The 26,863-nt window shown below is 39.0% G+C and overlaps 1 protein-coding gene across 6 annotated transcripts in view; it reads left to right on the plus strand.

The window, feature by feature from the left end:
- Window positions 1-26,863, plus strand: part of FGL1 (fibrinogen like 1) — a 58,139-nt gene that overhangs the window by 25,731 nt on the left and 5,545 nt on the right. For 4 of the 6 annotated variants that reach the window (XM_027122678.1, XM_027122680.1, XM_027122681.1 and 1 more), the window contains 4 exons: window positions 9,838-9,917; window positions 12,089-12,269; window positions 23,920-24,079; window positions 24,321-24,418. In XM_027122678.1, the coding sequence (XP_026978479.1) occupies window positions 9,855-9,917; window positions 12,089-12,269; window positions 23,920-24,079; window positions 24,321-24,418 (502 nt within the window). In that variant the 5' untranslated portion in view covers window positions 9,838-9,854. Of the gene's footprint in view, window positions 1-5,806; window positions 5,901-9,837; window positions 9,918-12,036; window positions 12,270-23,919; window positions 24,080-24,320; window positions 24,419-26,863 lie in introns of those variants that run through there. The other 2 variants (XM_027122679.1, XM_027122684.1) reach the window with 2 other exon arrangements.

The following is a 26,863-nucleotide window of genomic DNA, read 5'->3' on the forward strand; positions in this document are numbered from 1 at the left end:
TTAAAATTTTGAGATAGACCAAAGCAAAAACATTGTAAAATAAATACAACTAGTTGTATAGTGAGGAACGAAGTAATCTGATATAACTTCACCACAATCCAGGTTTGCAGTCTAATGATGGTTTACTATGATGAATGATGGAGATCAGAATTTCAAAGCAAGTTTCTTATACCTAAACATTTCTTCAATATTATAGAAGATAGCTGGAATTACTAATGGAGGCACTGGGGAATTTTAAAAGACTTAAGATAGTCTCAGGAATTATTTTAAAGATGATCGAGTTAATATAATGACTTTTAAATATATATAATAACATTTTGAAATGCCTTATTGTTTAAGGATCTGCCAGACTAGGGGCTGCCTCCTTTCTCTGGGAAAGATCAGATTTGATTATTTTAATGGCAATGAATTGGGAATTCAATGGCAAGAGAAACCTGCCAAAGCTTTTTCACTGCCCCTTTATTTTCTTTCTTTTCTTTTTTTAAAATATATTTATTTATCTATTTTTGGCTGCATTGGGTCTTCGTTGCTGCGCGCGGGCTTTTCTCTAGTTGTGGTGAATGGGGGCTATTCTTCGTTGTGGTGTACAGGCTTCTCATTGCAGTGGCTTCTCTCGTTGCAGAGCATGGGCTGTAGGCACACGGCCTTCAGTAGTTGTGGCATGCGGGCTCAGTAGTTGTGGCATATGGGCTTAGTTGCTCCGCGGCATGTGGGATCTTCCAGGACCGGGGCTCGAACCCGTGTCTGCTGCATTGACAGGCAGATTCTTAACCATTGCACCAACAGGGAAGTTCCTGCCCCTTTATTTTCTACCAAATATAATGCATTACAATCTGTATATAATATAATTTCCCAGCATCTCCCAGAGCACTTTTTTTGTTTTTTTGTTTTTTTTTGGCTGCGTTGGGTCTTCATTACTGCGCGGGCTTTCTCTAGTTGCGGGGAGGAGGGGCTACTCTTCATTGTGGTGCACGGACTTCTCATTGCAGTGGCTTCTCTTGTTGCGGAGCACGGGCTCTAGGCGTGCGGGCTTCAGTAGTTGTGGCAGGTGGGCTCAGTAGTTGTGGCTCGTGGTCTCTAGATCACAGGCTCAGTAGTTGTGGCACATGGGCTTTGTTGCTCCACGGCATGTGGGATCTTCCCAGACCAGTGCTCAAACCCGTGTCCCCTACATTGGCAGGCAGATTCTTAACCACTGCTCCACCAGGGAAGCCCTCCCAGAGCACTTTTAACACACACTTTCACTTATGCAAGAGCCAGATTCAGATATAGATATAAGAACATAATTTTTTATTGAAGTGTAATTTGCAATGTTGTGTTAGTTGCAAGTGTATAGCAAAGTGATTCAGTTATATATATAGATATATATAAAACAAGGACCTACCTATACAGTAGGTCCTTTTTGTTTATCTATTTTATATATAATAGTGTGTATATTTTAATCCCAAGCTCCTAATTTGTCCCCACCCCTCTCCCCTTTGGTAACCATAAGTTTGTTTTCTATGTCTGTGGGTCTGTTTCTGTTTTGTAAATAAGTTCATTTTATCATTTTTTTAAAATTCCACAAATAATTGTCAGTTGCTTCATTTGTAAATATTTTCTCCCATTCTGAGGGTTGTCTTTTCGTCTTGTTTATGGTTGCCTTTGCTTAAAAGCAAAAGCTTTTAAGTTTAATTAGGTCCCATTTGTTTAATTTTGTTTTTATTTTCATTACTCTAGGAGGGTCTATTTTATTTCTTTAGGCAGATGATATGCCCTCTCTGAGCCTTGCTTCCTCAGATGTTGGCAGGGTTCAACTGGATGATCTCACTTCCTTTAATTATATTTTGATTGTGTGTTCTAACCTCATGGGATAATACTTTGTACTTCAAAAATCTCTTTTGTGTTTTAAAAAAAACAACTATTTTCCATCTTTATTTTCTTTTGCTTGCTTATAATAAAACAATTATCTTGCTTCTTATTTTCTGTAACATTAAAAAACTTTATATGTTTATGACTGTGTAGTTGATTACATGTTAAGAAACCTCCGTTATGTGGAGGGTTTTTTCGTTTTGTTTTGTTTTACTTTTTGCTACTTGAACTTCATGGTAAATTTTAAAATTAAATAATAAATGACCTTAAGGATACAAATGAGATTTTGTTTTAAATAGGAGCATACCTGTTGTAATTTTGCTCAAGAAATATATTTATTACCAACTGAAAAATGAGTCAAACTAATAATTTATTATGAAATAGCTATGATAATGTCTTTAGCCCATTAAGAGCCAAATTTTAAATATTTTAGGTATTAAGTTTTCAGTTATTTTTTTTTCCTTTGGGGATTTTATAAATCCAAATATCTCTTTTAAAAGTAACTCTTTTTAAGCTATCACACACTGCAATGTCATATTTGCAAATCAATAAAAACCTTATGAAAGGCATAGTTTGTTAAGTGTTTCTAGTTGTCACTGGGAGTGGGGAGATGATGGAGGGAATCTGACAGGGACATCTAATAAATTCAGCAGACCAACTGAATTCAGTCTCTAGTAAACAACTATAAAATTGCAATAACAGATACTGGGAAGTTCTAAAATTGTAACTTAGGTTCACAATTTTTCTTCTCATTCATTCAACAAATATTTTGTTGGGTACCTGTACTGGGTTAAATTGTGTCTTCTAAAGTGATATGTTCAATTCTAAATCCCGTTACTTGTGAGTGTAACCTTATTTGGAAATAGGGTCTTTGGAGATGTAATCAAATTACAATAAGTCATATTGGAACCTTAATCCAATGACTGGGGTCCTTGTATTAAGAGAGAAATTTGGACGCAGAGACATACAAAGGAAGACAGCCATGTGAAGATGGAGGCAGAGAGTAGAGTTATGTTGACACAGGCCAAGGAATGCCAAAGATTGCTGTCAACCACCAGAAGCTAGAAGAGGCAGGGAAGGATTGATTCTTCCTTAGAGCTTCTTGAAGGGTGCATAGGCATGCTGACTTGACTTCATATTTCTATCCTCCAGAATGTGAGACAATAAACTTCTGTTATTTTAAGCCACCCAGTATGTGGTAATATGTTGTTATTTTAAAATAATTTTAGATAATGACAGTTAAAAACACTTAAAATCATGTCAGGGAATCACTGTCTGAAAATCCTCTACATATGTAAATTAAATCATGAAGTTTTAAAATTTGATATTTAAAAATGTGTATCAAAATGTACATAGTTAAAGAAAGTCAAATAATACAGAGAGGTTTATGATGAAAATCAGCTGTCCCTGGGCTCATTCCTTCTACTCCATCCCCCTTCTCTGGAATCTAACACTTTTTTTGTTGTTGGGGTTTTTTTCTGTATTTCTGAAGTGTAGTTGATTTACAATATTGTGTTAGTTTCAAGTTAATATTTCATTGTGCGTATATATGTCATTCTGTTCATCTAGTCATCTGTCAATACACATTTGGGTTGTTTCTACCTTTTGGCTATTGCGAATAATGCTGCTGTAAACATTGGTGTACAACTATCTGTTCAAGTCCCTGCTTTCTGTTATATCTGCGTTTTCACAGTATGGAGATTTGTTCATTTTTCTTTTTAAAAGTAGCCTTTTTAAATCACAATTTTACATAGTATTGAAAAACATGTTAACAGAGAATTAGCGATAGTATTAAAGTTAAAGGGTACTTGCCTTTTCTCTTTTGAAAAAGGATAGATAATTCAGAAGCTGGTCAGTATAGCAGAAAACATTGAAGATATTTATGATTCAAGTAGAAAAGTACTACATATAATTCATAAACCAGACAAATAGCTTTTTGTTCTTTATCTTTAGAGAGCACTAGTTAGTATCTCAGCTCTTCTTAGGAAAAAGATCAGTGATAAGTTTACAGTGAAATACTACTCAAAATCACAGACAACAGTAGATACATTGACAACATATACATATTTTTTTCAATGGGATTTATGGAATACAGACATTGAAACTAATTGGATTCTTTCTTTTTTGTTTCTCATATTTTTTTTCTATCTTTCATTCTGATGGAGGAAAGGAGGCACATTTTTCAGAGATTTGTTGTATTTTATTAGACCTTAATTGCATATAATTATGTCTAAATGAACAAGATTAGACCACTGGTATAGCTAAATCTAAAGAAAATAAGTCTTACTATAGCAGTGTTTGACTGCTATGCCTAACAGGAAAGGTGGAAATGTCTTCATTCCATATATACCTAAATTGTCATAATTGTAGTGAGAATTTATTCTTCTGCAAGCTCTTTCTTTACAAATAGAGTCTTGACAGATGGACCGATGATAATGGCAGATCCTTCCAAGAGCTCCCAGACAAAAGAAACATGAAACTACCCCCAGGATCAGGATGAAAATGTATTTGTTTATAACATCAGATGTCTTGGATCAGGGTTTTTATTTCAACCTGAAATTTTGCGAATTTTGTAGGTATGAACTCAACATAAGCAAATGCAAAGTTTAGGAGACTACTGCATTGCAAATGGGCTCTGACTTTATCTTTCATATAAAAAAGAGCTACCTAGATGAGTTTTAATAGAATTCCAAGATTATTTTATCAATTAGAAGATACTGATAGCAAGCCTATTCATCTTCCTTCTCAATTTGTTCATACTTCTGTTTGCTTGCATTTTTCTTGTCATGCCACTTCTATCCCCTCTAAAAGCCCACAGAGCAGGGGTGGGGAGGGTCTCTATTTTACATTGGAAAACATTTTAAATGCCATAATTAATTTTCTCTACATGTTAATATAAGCTAATACTTTTAATATAATTAAATATATTTAAAATAAGCTATATGTATAAGCATCTAGTATACATAGCACCTGGCATAAAGCAGGTACACAATACGTGCTTGAATTTAAAGAAAACTAGCTACTAGGATAACAGAGTAAAATATCCGTTTTCCTAAACTGTTGCTACAAACTTTATCATATGCATGTATAAAAGGATGACTTACTGAAAAAAATGGGTCTATAAATGCTCTTTGGAACTTTTCTGTAATGAACAATTGTATGTCTTCTTGTGTTTTATCTAATTTCTTTGTCCATTTAGCTGTGTAGTCTACTCAGCACTTCACTTCCTTCTGTGTATTTTGGTTATTTTATTTACAATGTTGGATATTTTTAACTTTATTTTTTTATTAGTTATCTATCATATACATATTAGTGTATACATGTCAATCCCAATCTCCCAATTCATCACACCATCACCACCCCCCGCCCCCCTGCCCCACTTTCCTGCCCTTGGTGTCCATACGTTTGTTCTCTACATCTGTGTTCTCTACATCTGTGTCTTTATTTCGGCCCTACAAACCAGTTCATGTATACCATTTTTCTAGATTCCACATACATGCGTTAATATACAACATTTGTTTTTCTCTTTCTGACTTACTTCACTCTGTAAGACAGTCTCTAGGTCCATCCACGTCTCTACAAATGACCCAATTTCGTTCATTTTTATGGCTGAGTAATATTCCATTATATATACATACCACATCTTCTTTATCCATTCGTCTGTCGATGGGCATTTAGGTTTCTTCCATGACCTGGCTATTGTAAATAGTGCTGCAATGAACATTGGGGTGCATGTGTCTTTTTGAATTATGGTTTTTTCTGGTATATGCTACAATGTTGGATAAAAGGGTTAAATGATAACAAGTAAATTATATACTTTCATGGTAAATTAATTGCTATCGTATGGATTTCTGCCCAGTGTTGTCATATAGAAAGTTTGGTCTTTAAGTGCTTCTCTTTAAACTGTTAAGTAAATATGGACACAGAATGTAATTTAAAATAAGCCTCCCTTCAGACAGAAAAGAAATAAGCAAAATATTGTGCCTATACCTTTCCTGTGTGCATAAAAGAAGATTGCCAACTGATGGGCTTCTTTGGAAAATGATGAGGTAAGAACATAGCTCTTTTGTTGGGGAATCTCCCAATGTCAACTTTTGAAGATCTTTTCTGTGACTATTCATTCCTCCAGAGAGGAATCACACAATCTCTGGCCTGGAAAATAATAGGAGGAGTTTAGAGCTGCCTGCGTGGCTATCTAGCTGCCAGGATGGAAGTAACCTGGGGAGGGCTCAAACTTATAGAACAGTGTCTCTCTTTTGACCTCCATTGTACCTGTGGTCATGATACCTGGAGTCTCTTTGGTTCGACCTTAATAGAAATAAGCCTTTCAGGGCTTCCCTGGTGGCACAGTGGTTAAGAATCCACCTGCCAATGCAGGGGGCATGGGTTCGAGCCCTGGTCTGGGAAGATTCCACATGCCACGGAGCAACTAAGCCCCTGTGCCACAACTACTGAGCCTGCGCTCTAGAGCCCGCGAGCCACAACTACTGAGCCCATGCTCCACAACTACTGAAGCCTGTGCGCCTAGAGCCCCTGCTCCACAACAAGAGAAGCCACTTCAATGAGAAGCCCGCACACTGCAACAAAGAGTAGCCCCTGCTCGCTGCAACTAGAGAAAGCCCGTGTGCAACAATGAAGACCCAATGCAGCCAAAACTTAATTAATTAATTTTAAAAATATATTAAAAAAAGAAGAAGCCTTTCATTTTTTGATGGGGTGGGAAAAACCTTATTCACCTGGCTGTTCACGATTTAGGTGAGAAGCTGGGTATCATCCCATCACCTCCACCCTGCCTTCCAAGCTAGCACCATCTGGGATACTGCAATGCAACCTAGCTTGCTTCTTGTGGTACTCCCTGCTGCTACTGCTTGCTATTCAGTTTTAGCAGCTCTGCCAATTCCCCTGTGTGCTTTTTGTCATCTGGTTGACATTGTATGCCAGGTGTTTTCTCCTCTCCCTTTCTCTTCCACCTTGTCAATCCATGTCTTTTCCATTTTTCTTTACTCCTTTCTAGTGGGGTTTTGTGAGAAAGAAAAATCGTATGTGTTCAATCCAACCCAAAGTCCCTAACTCCTTTTTTTTTTTTTAATAAGATGTTGGGGGTAGGAGTTTATTAATTAAATAATTAATTTTTCCTGTGTTGGGTCTTTGTTTCTGTGCGAGGGCTTTCTCTAGTTGTGGCAAGCGGGGGCCACTCTTCATTGCGGTGCGCAGGCCTCTCACTATCGCGGCCTCTCTTGTTGCGGAGCACAGACTCCAGACGCGCAGGCTCAGTAGTTGTGGCTCACGGGCCTAGTTGCTCTGCAGCATGTGGGATCCTCCCAGACCAGGGCTCGAACCTGTGTCCCCTGCATTAGCAGGCAGGTTCTCAACCACTGCACCACCAGGGAAGCCCCCCTAACACCTTCTTAACACTTATTTTCAAAAATATACTTAGCCCATTGTTTTCCCCTTGACAAGGATAAGCATAGGAGGGGAAGTATGTCACTGCAAACAGACTAGCTTTATGGCAAGGAACTCATATTTTTCCCTCTGAGAAAGATTTTCCCTCTAGGGGAAATTCTTCTTCAGAGGCAATAACAAACTTTTATTAGGGTCGCCATAATAAGTTAGATGCTAGGGATACAACAGTTATAACAAGGTGTGGCCTTTGCCTTCAAGAATCCTATTCTAAACAAAATAGCATGGACAAAAGGGAAGCAGTTGGAGAGAGACATGTAAAAACAAGTCAAGTGATAATTCCATCTCACCTGGCACAGTGCCTGGAGCATAGCAGGCATGCAAACAGTGTTTACTGAGTGAATGAATGCTATATTTGTTTGTAAACATAGTATGGGATCACAGTGGAGGAAATAATTAATTTTGTCTTGAGAGGTCACCTGGAAAAATTTAGTTTTTATATTTAATTACATATGGTTTAATGTAGATTAAATTGAAATATAATACATGAAACAATATGTAATTAAATTTATGTTGTCTTTAATTTCCCTTTTAATATTTATTTTCATTTCTTCCCCAAAACATTGCCTTGATGTGGCAGCTGTATTTTATTTTCCCACAGCATGTGGCACAGTGCTGAGCAGATAGCCAATAATCAATAAATGCTTGTTGATGCCACGATTCTGTAGGACTGCTTCTGTTTAGTGCAGCTGTCTCCTCTCCTGTCAACCTGGCAGGAGACCTGTCCTCTCCTGCCAGGTTGACCTAATGTTCCTTTGCAGAAGCACACGACTTAGGAACAAATAAGTCACAGCCATGTTTAGGAGTGAGAGTGGTGTTCACTGGAGAAAGCCAAGTAGCAGGGCCTCTATACCTCTGTGCAGCCTGTGTCCATATATATATATATATATATATATATATATATATATATATATAAAACAGGTGTATATATATATAGAAAGGAAGGCCATGCAGAATACAGGTTGGGGGTCACGGGCTTTCAAGGTGGAAAGCCCTCAGCCCAATTGCTGGGTCTTCAGTGACTTAAGCTCTCTGATCTATCCATTTGTATGATGAGGATAATAGTAGTTGCCTTATAGAGTTATTTGAGGATTAAATAAGATGCTTATAAAATGCATAGCCTAGGACAGTGCTAGTGTATGTAATAAAAAAATACATCAGCCAGAAGTAAAGTTGTGTGAAGTAAAATTATATGGTTTTATCTAGGAGACTCTTTATTACTCTCTGTACTGCACAAATTTCACATATTTAAGAAATTCACATTATATCTTGCAGTGCTTCCCAAGATGCCCATGCATGCTATTTGTCCCTGAATTTAAGTAGTGCCCCTCTCATTCTGTAAGTTTTTTTTTTTTGGCCCCAGAAGGACTGAGAACTACCTATTTTGTTAGCATAGACTGGAAAAAAAAATTTTCTATTAAGTCCCTAAATCCTTGCTTTTCAAACTTTGCTGTACATTGGAATCAGCTGGGAGTCTTTTAAAAATTCTAAGCCCTGACTGCCACCTTTAGACATTTGATTCAATTTCTGGGCGTGGAAATATTTTTAAAGCTCCCCAAGTGATCCCAATGGACAGCAAAGTTTAGGAACCACTTTTTAAATTATGTAAAAATTGAGAAAGAGATACATGAAAAGGACCTAGTGGTCATAGATTTTATAAGAATAAAAATAGGCTGACAAATAAATAATTCAGTTGATTCTGGTTCTTTTTTTAGCAAAAACCATAGGTATCAATTTGTTTGAAGATTATGCAGGTATTTCTGCCCTTCTAGGCTCCTTAGCTTCTAAAATTTATGAAAATTCACCACTGGCAGCATACAGAAGTTATTTTGAGGATGAACAAAATTTTTCATCAAGATTCATGAATTCAAGACTGATTTAAAAAATAATCTCATGAAGTGGTAAAGTTAATTTTCCTCTACAACTTTAAAGAGAGATTAAAGTTTTATATTATCTTGGTAGCTGCCTATACATTAAGACACTGAGAAAAATAATACATATCACCTTCTATTTGTTGTAACTTTTTCTTTCTTCCTTTTTGTCAAAATAAAAAGCCTTCCATATACAAAATGAATGACTGTTCATTTAGCACTTATCATATGCTAGGGTGTTTGAAAATATTACATCAAAATGACCACGGTCCTATAAGGTGAGAATTATGTCTCTTTTATAGATCAGGAGCATTTTATAGTAAGTTGCCTAGGGTCACACAACTAGGAACTGGCTGAGCCAAACTATGAAACCACGTCTTTGTGCTTAAAGAGCCTGTGCCTTTTTCATACTCCCAAGAGCCAGAGTTCCTCTGTTTTTGCTGTGGAACTGGTTCAATTCTATACAAGGTAACAGTGAGCATCCTTCTGTGGGGAGAAGCCTGGGAAAGTCCAGGAGAATTTCCATGGCGACTGTCAGATTAGACACGGCCTGGAGCTGTGTCTGACCTCCTGGATCACATTGAGTCAAGCCAGCATTGGCCTCATGAAAAATTCACAATAAATTAATCTTATGAAATTCTTTTTGTTCTTGCAGTTCTTTCAGTGGGAAAAATGGTGAAGATGATCAGTTTCATCCTTCTCACCACTGTTCTGGTGATGGGCAGGGAAAGCTGGGTAAGCTCATTACAAAAGCTATTGTTTTAAATACCCACTTAGATCTGAATTTTCTTTTATTTTGCAGAAAGTCTATAGTAACTTGTCACTAAAAAAACTTAACTAGGGGGAAAATGAAAAAGCACCTGCCACGTAATAGGCACTTATTAAGTGCTTAAAAAAAAACCTTTAAAGTAAAAATCAGTATTCACACTAAATAAAATCTTTTTTATTTACTGGGGTTATTTGGGTGGTTGCATAATATTAAGAATTTAAAACTGTCTTTTGAAATTGACCTTGAGCTTTCCAGTATTGGACACTGTCAGTGTAAACTAGACAGATTATTTGAAAGTAATTGCAATGAACTTGTGCCTCTCTCCATTCATGGGTAAAAAGGGAAAAACAATCATTTACTCAAAGTTCTGGGAGAAAGAAAACGCCTAAGTTTTAAATAAGCTTACTAACACTGTATATGTAGTCACATAAAAATTGAACATCCTTGCCCTGTAATCCTTCAGTTATTTTTAAATTGTATAGTCCACTATATTTAACAACATCACAACCAATTTCCCACTATTAGAAAGCAACACAGGATTCCATATGCCATAAAATGTCTTTGCTGTTCATTTTTTAGACAGGTATAACTCAGGGGGCTAAGCAAATAACTCGTTCAGAGAGGTTAAATCAAAGAGAGTTGAAGAGAGAGTCTGAAAATAAGAAATAGTCCTAGAGAAACAGCTGGGAGAGCTTCAGTGACTTGGGCCTGGAGACAGGAGGGAGGAGTCCTCTACTATCATTTCTCCATTCTCTTGCTATATGACCTTCAGTTTAGAGGCTGAATTTCTATGTTTACATTATAGTCCTTCACAGGAAGACAATGTATTTTCCTCTTTCTTTTGCCCCAAACAGAATATCTGAGCATGCTGTTCAGACAGCCTAGCAAAGTGCCCAGAACACAGTATGCCCTCATATTTATGGAATGAATACAAGGTAGCATATAAAGATAGAAACAGGAAGTTATGCAATTATAAATTGGGAAATATGTCTGACTGTATTCAAATGCCTATTTTAGGAAATAATGTATATAAAAGTAGTGTAAGGCACTTACATGTTAAAATTCATAATTTCTCAGCAAACATTTATGCTTATCACAGGAGATCATGACATGAGCTGCAAATAGAGTTGTCAAAGTAAAAACAGGAAAAAGGCAAAACTTTGTCTTTTGTCCTTTCTCTTCACTATCCCCTAGTAACTCTCCCAGCGTTGAGTACTTAAGGGTCTTTACTGCAGCTTCTTGGTCTCAGTAGCTCTTCCCTGGAGGCACACCTCTGCAACTCCCCTTCCCAAGTCACCACATTTGCTTTAGCTCTGGAGAAATCCACTCAGTCAGATGCCACTGTAGAAGGAAGCTGATAAACTCTTTCACATGCAATATTCTTGGGTTATTTGCCTTTTTTAGAGAAAGTAAACAATTTAACTGAAAGACTCAGGCTTCTGCATCCTGTTTTGAAGTAATTAAGGGAAAAACAATAAGTAAGCCAAAAGGTAAAGTGACTCCAGTAGAATTTCCAGAAACAGGTAAATGGGTAAGATACTCAGGGATCTGAGGGTCTAAAGTAGCATCCCTTAGAAAGGTGACCATGTGTCATCAGGTTATGAACATTCAATATATTTTTAAAATGTATCAATACAAAAAGGTCATTCAAAAGCCTTGTTTATTTTAGAGACTGACACACTAGTCACATGTAATGATGCTGTAAAGCACTTTCCTGTTAAGAAAGCACTCAGGCGGTGATATGTAGAGTTTGAGAGTAGGATCCTTGAACTGGATATGAATGCTGACTCCTCTTGCCCCCTGAGAATTTCCTGTTTCCTTGAGAAATTGCAAGTTTCCTCAAGGATGAGTCCCTTCCTACCTCGTGGAATCGTTACGAGGATCAAATGAGACAACCACTCTACAGCTCTTGGTGTAGTCATTCAGATTATTTTATATCATTTTTTAGTTCAAGCACTTTACCGTAAGCCATAATTTCTTATTCTCCAAATAACAAACAGTGTTAGAACTTGCAAACCACTTTCTGGGTAGAATATTATTCTGAAACGGGAGCTGGGGACAAATTTGAATCGTTAATTTATCCAGCTTGTTCGGAGCGTTTATTCTTCCTAAGAACGAGATGCGCGTTACTCTGCAGGCTCTCGAGAACTGCCTGCACGAGCAGGCGCGGCTCAGAGCCCAGGTGCACCTGCTTGAGACCCGGGTCAAGCAGCAGCGAGTCAAGATCGAGCAGCTTTTGCATGAGAAGGAAGTCCAGTTCCTTGATAAAGGAGAGGAGAATAGCGTCATTGACCTCGGAGGCAAGAGGCAATACGCAGGTCAGAATCTATGTTTCTTATGTGTTTCCATAACTTACATCATACACCCGTGTGCAATGGTGGTGCTAGTAACTTGATCACTTCAGGTTTTGCTAAAGAGCTTTTCCTATTCCAGTAACAAGCAACATGAAGCATTATACCAAATTTAAACGTCTTCTACTATATTTTACCCCTTCTCTCTATTATCTCTGCAAGGGACATTTAATAGCATATGCCAATTATCTGAGGATCCCAATAGTTTAATTAGAGATCATGACAATGGATTGTTTAAATATCAGTGTGCAAATGGCAGATTATATTTGTGAAATTTTACAGTTTTTTATTTGTGTACTGTATCTTGCTTCATTTCATTTATATAATTTTCCCTTCTGAAACCCTGACATACCTTAGGATAGTAAGTAAGGTAATAGAATAAAAGGGCAGGTCAGGAAAAAGAATCAGAGTTATTTAGGAAAATAAATCATTTTCCTATTATTTATGTTTTATGTGTATATTTTACAGTTTGGTCATTTTCCCTTTGATTAGGCCAGGTTTCCCCCCAGAAACTAAATGATCTTAAACTGCTAACGTATTGCACTTATCCCTACACATGTCCTGTTCCCTACAGAAAAGTATTCACCTGATTTCCTCCAGGCAACTTTAAAATAAACAAATAATAGTTGTCACAAATGAGAATGACATCTGGAATGCTTTGTTCTTATATACTATAGTATGTCTACTGTACTGCCATGATATGTTATAATTTCTCTGTTTATGAGCCTATCTTTGTCAATTAACTGGATACTTTATAAGGTCTGGGATGATGTTTCATGCACTCTTTCCTCCTTATTTCCCATCAGAGTCCTTGCAACATGCTAGAGCCTCATATTTATGAGTGAAAGCACAGTAGTACATAGAAATAGGAATAGCAAGATAAGCAATTATAAATTGGGAAATATATCTGACTATAATTGAGAACCTGTAGAGGCTAATGAGATGCCAAGCTGATGAGAATAAAAACATCTTTATTTTGTGTTTCTAAATATACTCATCAGTGTTAGATATGAGTTGTGAGAATCTTAGAATGTACGCTTCAATAAAATGCTCCCTTTTTCTCTTTTTACTGAGATCCTAATCTCTCTTTGCTCAGTCTCTGCCCTGAGTTCCTGACTCTGTTGTTCAGCAACTTGATCCTTTGCCCTTGATCCTTGGAGTCCAACTGCCTTCCCCACTTTAGGGGACAGAAGGAGACCAGATCCACTGTCCTGCAGAGTGGGGCTGGATACGGAGCGAGGATGGCGTGTGGCTCTGAAGCATGGAACAAAGAGGAACCAAGGACCGCTTGGGTAAAAACAGGCTTGAGAAACAAGGGACGGTCTGAAGCCACCACAGGGGCAGAGAACCAGGAACTGGAACCTAAGTGGAGAATTACTGGGAAGATTAAGCAAGACAGTGAAAGAAGACTCAGGAAAGCAATTGAACAGGAAGCAGAATCAGTAGTGATTTCTTGAAGACAGTGATTCTCATGAGAATCACCTGGTGACCTTTTAAAATGCTGATGGCTTGTCACAGTTTCAGGGACGCTGGCAGAAGACAAGAGACTCCAGGGTCAGAGACATGAGCTTCATGTTTGCACCAATGTGTCCAGCCTGCAAATACCAAGGAAGCAGTGTGGAATAATCCAGGTGGAAGATGTGCAGGCAGTGGGCTAGGTCACAGCTGAGGAACCCTGAGCTTAGGAAACCTCAATCTTTTATAATAGGTTACAAGCAAATCTGACCAGCCTTTGTACCTCAGAGGAAGCAAACAAACCCGCCATCTGCTCTGGTGCAGCCACTATCTCTATCTGCCCAAAGCTGTTCACTATAGAAACATCCTTGAAAAAAATAGTCCAGAACACAAGCTCTGTGTGCAAAATGTGCAGAAATGCAAGTGACCCATGGGAAATTATAAACAGTGCCTGAGCTCCAATCCAGGCCAATTAAATGATAATCCCTACAGGGTTGAAAAGGAGTGCTTTCCCTGTTGGGTGTGGATGACCAGATCAGGCTTCTTACCAAATTTCTTCCTACAGGCTGAAAAAAGTCCAAGATTCCCTGAGGTCACAAAGCAAAGGCTTTATTTCTTTTCAGGTAGGAGGTGGGGTCCTGTACCAGTTTGGTACTCTTTTTTTTTTTTTCTGCCGCACTGTGCGGCATGTGGGATCTCAGTTCCCAGACCAGGGATCTCAGTTCCCCAACCAGGGATTGAACCTGTGCCCCCTGCAGTGGAAGCCCATAGTCCTAACCACTGGACCGCCAGGGAAGTTCCCAGTTTGGTACTCTTTTTATTGGGTGTTTGGGACCTGGTTGTGATATGTTTAGGTATCCAACAAGGAGGCTTCAGGTACCTATCCTGAGACTGCAGTAAATGTCAATAAGACACAGATTAGAGGGTAAGATCTCACTGGGTTAATTTGGTCAATCATTGTGGATGACAGGATTGATTCACAGAGAAGTGGGTAATCAGAATAGTCAAAAAGCCATTTGATTGATTACTCTGTCTTATGGGCTGAATCATGTTCCCCCAAAATACGTATGTTGAAGCCCTAACCCTCAGTACCTATGAATGTGACTGTATTTGGCGGTAGGGCACTTAAAGAGGTGCTTAAGTCAAAAGGAGGCCATTAAGGATGGGCCTTAATTCAATCTGACTGGTATCCTTATAAGAAGAGGAAGTTTGGACACACAGAGAAACACCAGGGATGTGTGTGCACAGAGGGAAGACCATGTGAGGACACAGCAAGAAGTCAGCCAAGAACAGAGGGTTCAGAGAAAACCAAACCTGCTGACACCTTAATCTTGGACTTCTGAGCCCCATAACTGTGAGAAAATAAATTTCTATTATTTAAGCTACACAATTTGTGGTATTTTGTTCCGGCAGACCTAGCAAGCTAATATACCTTACATTGCCTTAGATATCAGCTTCTGGCTTGGGAAGGTAGTACTTCTATAAAGAAAAGTTACTAGAGGTGTCCTTTCATCAGGGCTTGTCAGGGCTCTGGGCCAACCGGTGACCACTCTGTCATTGATTCACTAGAGGATATCTTAGCTGAGAGATCTGTAGTTTGTTCAGAACCTGATTGACCTGTGGAATGTCGGTGAGGTCAGAGATGTAAGGGGCTGAGAGCCATGATTGCTCTGGAACGGAGTGTTCCTGGTGGAGGAGTGAAGCATGTTTGGGGTAAATTCCTCAGTGGTGAGGCAGGTAGATGAGTTGGCAGGGTTTATTGTGAGGTAGCTTCCTAGGCTATCTATTCCATTTGATCAAGGAGGGAGTGGACAGTCAGATTTTCACATCGCTTCCTAAATCCAGGAGACATGTTCCATGTCAGTCAAGATCATGTGTCTTTAAATGCCTGATGGGGGATGATCTTTTTGATGAACAGATGGTCAGTGACTGGTACAAATGAGGAAGCCCTTTCAAGGAATAAAATGTGCCGTCTTCAAAAGATTGTCTACCATCATCAAGATAATGTACTTTCCAGGAGATGTTGCTCAATGAAAGATGTAATCCAGTGTGTTCCTCCCACGGGGGCACTTGAGGATCAACAGAGGATGCTGGAAGAACACTGCAGCCAATAGGGCAGTGGAGGGTGCCTTCCTGGACAGGGCCTGGGGTGTGCATGGTTTAGGCATCTGCTCTCTGCCACAAAGTAGTGAATCAGACCTGCCATCCTCACAGTTTCTCATCTCCTTCTACCAAGCACGGGATGGGGAGAAATGAGGTTGCCATTCTGAGATATGCTCATAGATTTAAAGAGACATTACAGCTACTAATTCTAAACATTGAAAAGACATGGGTACTGGACCTCTTTCAAGTCTAACACAACAGATCTGCCTGAGACCTAAAATCATTCCATTATAGCGCCTGGTCAAAAGCTGCATCCACCAGAAGTAGCAGCCAACTGGCCCCATCCACTGCCCAAGTCTGTGGTCAGCTAGTGGCCATATTATGACGGGGCTATCAAGCATTGGCTTAATTCTTCTAAAAAGCCCAGTTCAATCTGGAGCCACAGGCGCCTAGCCAGCGGCGAAGTAGGAATAACATGTGTGCTTCCCCTGCTAAGTGTAAAACCAGACAGGCAACCCATGAAACTGGCATGTTCTGACATAACCGACTCTAAAGAAGAAACACTGGAAGGATCGCTGTTGCCAGTGAATTTTCCTAGAGGAATAGCAGAGGCTGCTATAGAAACAAAGTAGATTACACAAGGACTCTGGGCTCCATCAAAATGGCCTGGATCTGCCCTCTGTGGATGTCCCTGCCCTTAGTCACCCAAACACATATAACAGTCTATTTTAAAGCAAGGTTAAGTCTTGCCTATTGTTTGGAGAATGGATTGTAGCACTACTAACAATGGTCTTCAGGCAATTTGTTTAACTTCTCTATGCCTCAATTTTCTCAGTTGTAAAATGGGGATAATCACGGTATCTAATTTAGAGAATTTTGAGAATTAAATGAATAAATACATGTAAAACAATGAGAACAGTGCCTGGCACACAGTAAGTACTCATAAATATAGCTATCATTATTTTTTTTTATGTTTCAAAGATAAATTGTTACACAATGAACTAGATACAAAACTACAAGGGATCCTGACAAAAATGAAAAGATTTATGTATATCTACCGTATCTATTTCTGCCTACCCCAATTTCCTTGGGGAGAATGGATATAAAGTCTTTGCCATTCAAATTTGACATAACTTCCAGCATGACCTTGAATTTGCTGCTGTCACCCTCAGCCCCTGTTGTTCTCTCTCCTGTAGCCCCCCAGGTCAGAAGAGGGGTCAGGGCTGGGGCAGGGAGGTCAGAGAAAGCAGCCATCAAAACCCCCAAGTGCATAATCAAAGCTAGGGAAAAGAGAAGAGTGGGAGTGGTACAAGAATAGGAGAGAGAAGAGGTTGTAAGCGCGAAGGAGAGTCTTTGATTCCAGGGATGACGCCGCCTCTAGACCACAGGGGCTCAAAGTAGAATGATAAGGAGTTAAAAATATCTTTGGGGGCTTCCTTGGTGGCGCAGTGGTTGGGAGTCCGCCTGCCGATGCAGGGGACGTGGGTTCGTGCCCCGGTTTGGGAAGATCCCACATGCTGCGGAGCGGCTGGGCCCGTGAGCCATGGCCGCTGAGCCTGCGCGTCCGGAGCCTGTGCTCCGCAACGGGAGGGGCCGCAACAGTGAGAGGCCGGCGAACCGCAAAAAAAAAAAAAAAAAAAAAAAAAAAGTATCTCTGGTGTTGGAGAGGATTGCCTGGCAGAGAGATCACTGGTATTATGAGTGTACTGGCTTTGTGGAGGCTGCACAGGTATGGGATCAGAAGTGTATACGGTGGAGCTAGAATTCTGACCTTAACTGTTTTCATGCTTCTCTTTTGCATGTTACAGTCCAGGTACAGTAACTGACTTCAGTTTCTCAACAGCACCCTGCTCTCCTGAGCCCTTGGAACTTTACATTAGCCATTATCTCTGTCTGGAGCATCTTCTCTACTCAATCCTGTCCCCTGGGCTGACTGCTATTATTCATCCTTCAGACCCCAGTTTAGCCCTTCAGGAAACTTCCTGACCCTCAAGACTGAATTAGGCATCACTTCCATGTACTCCAAAAGCACCTGTTACTTTTCTTTCTTTTTTTTTTTTTAAAGATTTATTTATTATTTATTTATTTTTGGCTGCACCGGGTCTCAGTTGTGGCATGCGGAATCTTCGTTGAGGCATGCAGGATCTTTTGTTGTGGCGTGCGGGCTCTTCACTGTGGTGTGCAGGCTTCTCTGTAGTTGTGGCACGCGGGCTCCAGGGCTCATGAGCTCTGTAGTTTGCGGCACACGGGCTCTCTAGTTAGGCGTGCGAGCTCAATAGTTGTGGCGCGCGGGCTTGGTTGCCCCGCGGCATGTGGGATCTTAGTTCCCTGACCAGGGATAAAACCTGCGTCCCCTGCGTTGGAAGGTGGATTTTTTACCACTGGACCACCAGGGAAGTCCCTACTTTTCTGTCTCAGCACTTATCATGGAGTATTGTCACTGCATGCTTAGTTGTCTATCTCCTGCTAAACTGTCTAGGTACTGGTATCTTTAGCATCTAATGTGATGATTGGCATATTGTGAATGTTCAATATATATATTTAAAATTTAATTGGTGGAACAAATCAAAAGAGAGTGCAGATGCTTCAAATGTACTCATGGAGTAAAACAAGATATTTATTTGAATAACAACTCAGAGGAAGGTAACAGGTTGGTCTGCAAAGGATATGTGATTCCAAAAGTAGGAACAAAACTTATCTCAAGGGCAAGAAACTGATCAGTGTAAGAGAAGAAGTACCAGGGAATTCCCTGGTGGTCCAGTAGTTAGGACTCGGCACTTTCACTGCCATGGCCTGGCCCGATCCCTGGTCAGGGAGCTATGATCCCACAAGCTGCATGGTGCGGCTGTAAAAAAAAAAAAAAGTACCATTATTCCAAATACCAAACCAAGCTCCAGCGTGTCTATTTAAACAATCTAAGTGGGTTGTCAACACAGATTCAAGTGTCAGATAATGGCAGGAGGCAGGCAGTTGGGTGTTTGTTACAGGGACTGTGCAACCAGTCCTGGGAAGAGTGAGGTTTAAGCACTAAAACTCTCACCCCTGTGTTGAGAGTGCTGGGAGCAGAACTTAGGAACTTAGGAAACTTAGGAAACAAGGAGTAAGGCAAGAAATCAGTTACTAGGAAATTGAAATACCAAGGACAGCGCAGAACTGACTGTATAAGTAGGAGTTGGGTAGAAGAGTCATAGGGACAGGGTCTAGACAAACTATTATAGTGTGTGTGTGTGTGTGTGTGTGTGTGTGTGTGTGTTATAAAATTATAGCATGTATAATATGATAGATAATAGACATTCTAGATGACTGTTTCTGGGTATAACAGCTAAAAAAATTCCAGAAGTCAGTACATCTGTTTTTATTATGATGTGTTTATGATGGTGTGTTTATGATGATGCAAGCATGAAGGAGAAGGAGGAATAAGCTATGAAATATAAATCCAGTTCAATTGTATTTTATTTTTCAGCATATAGGAAAATAGTACTAGAGAGCCTACCAAGGACAAACACTCAATAAATAAAATATATAATAAGACATAAATTCTAAGAAAATATATAATATATTTACATAATATATAATATTATATAAAATATATAAAAATTTGCTCACACCAAAGTGTATGTTTTTGGTCTCCTTAAATTAAAAAATTAAATGTACACGTATATGATCTGTAGAAATAAATTTCTTTGTTCTTATTTACCAGTTACTGTATTATTACTAAATCATTTTCTGAATTCTAATTCATCTCATAGTAGAAAATGCCTAATTACATACAACCTAGCAATTTTTGAAAACAATGCACAAAGCACATGATTTTTTTTTTTTTTGCAAAAACAGGTACAAAGTTTATTATTAGAGACACAGCATACATGTGGGAGAGCACACAGAGAAACAGTTTATTTATTTAAGACAGAAGCGAGGCAGAAATACACACCCAGAGAGAAAGGATGTGGGTGTCCTCCCTAATGAGGAGCACAGTAAAGAGGGGGTCAAATCATGTATATAGGGCAGTTCTTCCAGGTCTTTGTTTACCTTTGGCCAGTTATCTTGTTTCTTTTTTCACACCTGACCTGCCCTAGAAATCTCTCCAACATGCATGCACATCTTTTTGCCAAGATGGATTTCAGTGCAGAGGCCTGTGGGAGATTTGACAACGTTTGTTATGGGGTTGTGCCCCTCCCTTTTTGACCCCTGAGGAGCTTTTCTGCACATATGCAGTTGGGGAGGTAATAGATGTGGTCATCTTATCTCTTTACTCTAGCAGAGCTCAGCTCCTGCCCTAACTTTGTCTTTGGAGTGTCAGGGAAAACAAAGCTCCAATTTACTCCGCTGGACAAACTCCAGCTGTCCAGCCCAGGGCCCCATCTACCTCCTATCTCAGTATCTTTTGTTTTTTTTGAATTTTATTTTATTTTATTTTTTATACAGCAGGTTCTTATTAGTCATCCATTTTATACACATCAGTGTATACACGTCAATCCCAGTCCCCCAATTCATCACACCACCACCATTTTTATACAACATATAATTAAATGTATTTTTTTAATCTTTTGGGTGTGATTGAATTATGTGCCTACATTAAAAGATGGTAGTACCAAATTCACACTAATTGGTGACAATCATAGCAGCCTTTGGTATCACATCTGTTCAGCCAAGACCGCTAGTTTAACCACGCCCACTTCTGCAGGAGCCCCCAGTCTTTATGAGACAGTCTGTCAAGGCAGTATGTGTAGTGGTTATTGTAGAGTCCAAATCCTGCTTTCAAAGTCCAGTTGCCCTTGCTAGCCATGGCCTTTGCGCAAGTTACTTGACCTCTATGTGCCTCATATTCCTCATCTGTAACATGGAAGTGATAAGAATACCTATCTCTTTGTTGTAAAGATCAAATGAGTTGGACTTTCCTGGTGGTGCAGTGGTTGAGAGTCCGCCTGCCGATGCAGGGGACACGGGTTTGTGCCCCGGTCCGGGATGATCCCACATGCCGTGGAGCGGCTGGGCCCGTGAGCCATGGCCGCTGAGCCTGCGCGTCCGGAGCCTGTGCTCCGCAACGGGAGAGGCCACAACAGTGAGAGGCCCGCGTCCCGCAAAAAAAAAAAAAAAGAATCCACCTGCCAACGCAGGGGACACGGGTTCGATCCCTGGTCTGGGAAGATCCCACATGCCATGGAGCAACTAAGCCCGTGCGCCACAACTACTGATCCTGTGCTCTAGAGCCCATGAGCCACAGCTACTGAGCCTGCGCACCTCTTGTTGCTCTGCAAACAAGAGAAGCCACCGCAAGAAGAAGCCCGCGCACCAGAACAAAGTAGCCCCCGCTTGCTGCAACTAGAGAAAGCTCATGTGCAGCAACGAAGACCCAACGCAGCCAAAAATAAAAATTTTTAAAAAAGAGCAAATGAGTTAATACATGTAACATGATTAAAAAAGCATTTAGCATTTAGCTCAATGAATGTCAGCTATCTATCTACATTATTATATCTTCTCTCCCTTGTTTTCAGAGGAAAGAGCCCACCAACCCTCCCCTACAAGAATATTGCAACTTCCTCTCTCTCAAGTTTTATCTTACGTTGCCTGGGGGTAAGGATGGCAGTGGTAGGGCCAGTTCTGGCATTCCCCAGCATGCTCTGTGGCGTGGTGGCTGAGTTCATGCTGGCCTTTCTTTGAGTTTAGAATGTGGGGTACTTAGTGCCTTTGGTTCTCAGCTTTGGGCTCAGCCACCATTCTGGGACAAGAGGAAAAAGCTCATTTGGCAGGCTGTCATGTCACTTTTTGAAGCTTCAACATTCAGCCTTCCAAAATGGCTTGCTTTCTGCATGATCAGAGAAAGTGTTCACCTCACCCAGTTTAACACAGTGTTTATCAAACAGAGGGCAGGTATCCTTGGCCTCACTCTAGCATTATGTAAGTATCCAAAAATTCTTTTTTTTTTTTTAAACTCCCATGAACACAGAGCTCTTTAGCCCTTCTCCTGCCCTTCTCCTGCCTATTCTTGGGGGCATTGAGTGTGTCGAAACATTTTGAAAATCATAGTTTTAAATATTTAGCTAATATTTTAAACACTACCTTGCTTGAACTTTCTATCACAGTGTAAGTCACATTTCCCCCAGGCAGGCTCCTTAACTTATTTGCATAAGCAATTGAGCTACTGGCACTTTTTTGATGTTTATTTATTTGTTGCGGTTTTCTTTTTGATTTTTCAGTTGAAATCCTTCCTCTGGATCTTAAGTTGTGTTTGGCATTTTCCTCTGGGAAGAAGAAAAAATTTTTAAAAACTTAAACTCAGAGTTGGCATAAAATAAAAACAAATAGAAAATGTTGGCTGAAAACTCCGTATTCACAGAGTTTTCCAGAGGCAACTGTTATAGCTAATCATTTTCATATTTGCTTGGAAAATAGTCTGGAACTTGTGAGTCTTTACTATTCAGCTCTTTGGTAGGTAATTAAATGTAAGCAAAGAGCTCCTTTCGTAACAACGTTAAAATCTGCTTACTTTAATGAAAAATATTGTGTGATATACTTGATCACGGATGTAAGCTTTTGAATAACATTGAACTAATTTTAGATAATCATTTTCCCATTGTTTTTCTGCTTGTTTAATTGCCAAAACAGGATTTTTAAAAAATAATCCAGCATGTATAAAGAACACTTGGGCTTCTGAATCTCAAAAATAAATATATGAATAAAGCCTAAATCGTTAGAAAAATGAACATTTCACCAAAGCAGTAGTGTATGATTGGTCTCAACCTGATAAGGGTTTTTAGAAAGTGATGAAGGTTCTTTATTTTCATTTCTCTTCTGATTCCTATTGGCTATTCAATCTATTTAATGTGGAGTATATTTTATTTGTAACAAAATTGTTGTAGACAATTTGGCATCAAAACAATGAAAGTGAAGAAAGAACTTAAAATATGCTAAAAGAATGGAATTATCCAATCAGGAAGAGAAATTTTTTATTGGGTACAATTTAACAAAAAACATTATATTAGTTTCTGGTGTACGACATAAGGATTTGATATTTGTATGTATTGTGAAATAATCACCACGGTAAGTCTAGTTAACATCCATTGCCATACATAGTTACAGAATTGTAGAAAATGTTTTTTTTCTTAAAAAGGAAGGAAATAAAATGATAAGGGTAAAATTTGAAAGTTTGTGATGTTAAATTACAGTATTTTTATTCAAAAGTCTGTGACTGGGTGTCCTTGAAACTATCTCTTTACAGTGGCCACGAATTCAACTACCCTAAAACATAGCTTCCTGGGCGTCTAAACAACAGTGAGTCCATACTTGCCATATTCTTGAAGTCAGTACAGATCAGCCTAGATAAGACCCAATAGATATTAATTTATCCCACGCTCAAGTGGTTTAAGAAACAGATATTACCTTTTGGTGACAAACTGGTAGCTATGTTTGCTTCAGGGGTCAAAGAAATACCATAGCAAAGGAGACTGTGGGGACAAAAGTAGAATCTTGCAGTTTTCAGCAAAAACATCTAAGAATGCATGGACTGTTATAAATTTCAGTGTGTTAGTAAAAAATCTGATGAGACTGGGAGGTTATAAGAATCTAACCAGAAGATTACTATTTTGAGTTCACTTCCAGATGTTCACAATGATTTATAATGCTCTAAGTCAGGATAATCTATATTAAATTATTTGTTTGGTGTTATATTTCTACTTTCATTTTAGTGTCACAGGAGAGAAAATTTCCTCTGTTCTGTCTGATAAAGCTATAAGTTTCACTTAAATATACTGTGCTTAACTGAAACATATACTTTTAATTGTTTTCTACAAGAATCAGAAATGAAAAACCAGATACATATTTCACTGTCTTATTTTTTCCATGATCATATCAAGAAGGCAGATGCTAGTGAAATACTAGGAAAAGAAATAAATAAGAATTTCCTAATAGCCACTGGAAGATTCAGATTCAGTTTTAAACAGCTGCTTATCTACATCATGTATTTATCTGTCTCCATTAGTATTGAGTAATCTCATTCAGAGGCTCCCTTTAAAAAAAAGAGACAGATAACAAATACTATATTACCTTGTTTTCCAAACAGATTGTTCAGAGATTTTCAATGATGGGTATAAGCAGAGTGGATTTTACCAAATCAAACCTCTCCAGAGCCCAGCAGAATTCTCTGTTTATTGTGACATGTCCGACGGAGGAGGGTGGACTGTAATTCAGAGACGATCTGATGGCAGTGAGAACTTTAACAGGTGTGTTAATTATGACACAAGGATTTATCTGGAGTAGGAAATGTGAGGTTTACAATAGGTTAAGCCTTTTTATTATATCCTGAAGTGTATTAATTAGACAGAATTTCATTCTCTCTTAATAATAATAAAATACATTAGCTAATCAAGAAAATATTGGGGGTAGGGATGGAGGTGCACACCTTGGGTACTGCAAAGGTCCATTTGGATTTTGCTAAAGTCAGCTTTCACTTTAATTTTTTAGAGACTGGAATGACTATGAAAATGGCTTTGGAAATTTTGTCCAAAAAAATGGTGAATATTGGCTGGGTAATAGAAATCTTCACTTATTGACTACACAAGGTAAAGTTTGCCTAATATCAACTTCATCTGAAATACAATAAAAAGAACACAAATATTTTTCACTAAATCATAGACAATAGAACTAATTCAGTAACTACTATGATTTGCAGATGGCAATGATCACTTTGGGGCAATAATTCCCTTTGTAAAACGTGGCTGCTTGCACCTGGGTTGTGGGAGGGAGATTTCTCATATATTTTTGTTCTGTTCCTTGGAAGGAAAGCTAATGTTATAATCATTCTTTTTAAATGCCTTGAGTGCCTCAAAACATATATATTGTATCAGTTATCTGTTGGCACAATAAAACTGTGTAACAAGACATAAATTTAGTGGCTTAAAACAACCACTGTTTCTTATTTCTCACAGATCTACAGGTTGGCTGGGTGGCTTTGCTGATCAGGGCTGGGCTCTGCTAATCTTGGCTCAGCTTGCTCATGGGCTGGTGATCAACTTCCTGGTCACCTGGAGGCTGGCTGTTCTAGGCTAGCCTTGGATAGAATGCTTCAGCTCACTCCATTTGCTCTCTCATCTTCCAGCTGGCTAGTCTGGACTTGCTCTTGAAGCAGAGGCAGAGTTCCAAGAGAGACAGTGGAAGCACATAACGTTCTTGAGACCCAGACTCAGAAATGGCACACAGTCATTTTCACTGCCTTCTATTGGTGAAAGCAAGTCACAGGACCAACTCAGCTGTAAGGGGAAAGGAAATAGACTTAATGGGAGGAGTTACGAAGTCTCATTGCAAAGGGAAGGGTGAAGAATTGAGGAATTATGGCAGTTTTTTGGAATCAAATACCACAATATACTAAATATTTTGTTCCCATTCCATTTCCAAATTTTATTTTGAAAAATTTCCAAGACACAGCAAAACTGGAAAAAGTTTCAACCTACCACCGAGATTTTACATTAACATTTTAATCCCGTATCTATCCATCCATCAATCTATTTTTTTGGACATATTTCAAAGTAAATTGTGTACATCTGTAAAAGTCCCCCTAGATGCTTTTGCATGGATATCTTTAACTAGAGTTCAATATTTGTCTAAAATATCACGAGTTTAATAATACATTTTCCAAGCTTCTCTTTCCCATGCTCTTTTGCTCCAATCCTTTACCTTCCTTACCTTAGTTGCTATCTCAGATTATAGTCAGTTCCACTCAAATCTGATTCTTAATGTTTCATAAAAGGCAACTGTATTGCTCAGGAAAACATGCTAAATCACACTGGCAATACACTAAATGTAAGAGCAAGGGTTTATTTTTTCCAAATAAGTTAAGGAAAGTGATTGGTGCTCCTATATTCATAATAGTATGATCATAATTATAGAGATCTTTGAGACACCAGAATAGTAACTCAGAGAGGATGGATAATCCTAGACGTCTAATGCTTTCTTTGTATATTCTTCTTGTGATCAGTGCTCTCTAAATTTCAATGTATTTATTATCCCACTTTTAAGTGTTTTATGATAGATATATAACATTTATCATACCAGCTTCTGTTTCTTTCACACATTAATATGCATCTGATTTCTTGTTGAAACTATGAAAACCCCAAGAAGTAACCTTTGGCTCCTTCTAAACATACAAAATTCAAAGTTATTATTTTTCAAATTATTATTAAGTGTTTATTTGCCCAGATGCGCTTTGCCAACACATCTGCTTCCCCTTCAGGTTTTGATTGGTGTTTCAGTCTGGCTACTCTCATGGTAGCAAAAATGTATTGATCAGTTCCAGGCGTCACAACTGCATATCACATCATCCCAAGGAAAAACAGTGCCTTTGACCTTGCATTTCTTAATTATGAGAGCCTTTAAGGCTAAGGAGTTGCCTCTGAAAATAGCTTTATCCCCATTATACAAATTTTGGCTGAAGTGTTTGCAATTAAGTTAATTTAGAAATGGTCTGTAATTGAACTTTTATTTACTCATTGACCAAAGAGATATTTAGATGGTTACCTAAAAGTCTGAATCTCTTCTATAATACAAAGCACTTTTTTTAGGAGTCTTGACTTAGCCTGTGTTACTGCTCTTGTCCCCTTTGCAGTCTTAGCTCATATAACATTTAGTATGTTTTGGTCAGATGAAAGTGGCCTCTTCCTTGAAACCCCACTTTAGAGAGCTCCATGGGACAAGGAATTTGTCCAGTGGTGGGGAATCCAGCATTCCCTGCCCAAGAAGCCTTGAACTTGTCTCCAGGACCTGCTCATGCCTCTTCTTCATCTGTCCCCACTGTGGGACAGTTATACAGCTGGTGTGTGCACCCCTAAGTCTGAGGGGAGGTAAAGAAAGAGCTTTTATTTTGGTGTAAAAAGAGCGTGGGTGTGCAGCCTGGAACGCCCATGCGTGTGGGCAAAGCCCCTTGCTGTGTGTGGTGGAGACAGAGGTGGAAGAGAAGGGAAGTAGACCACAGACCAGGCCTGCATGCCGTGTCTCCATGTTCCGGCCCAGAA

This window comes from Aethalodelphis obliquidens, unplaced genomic scaffold (assembly GCF_003676395.1).
Source record: "Aethalodelphis obliquidens isolate GAN/ISIS:26980383/991018 unplaced genomic scaffold, ASM367639v1 scaffold25, whole genome shotgun sequence".
Taxonomy (NCBI): Eukaryota; Metazoa; Chordata; class Mammalia; order Artiodactyla; family Delphinidae; genus Aethalodelphis; species Aethalodelphis obliquidens.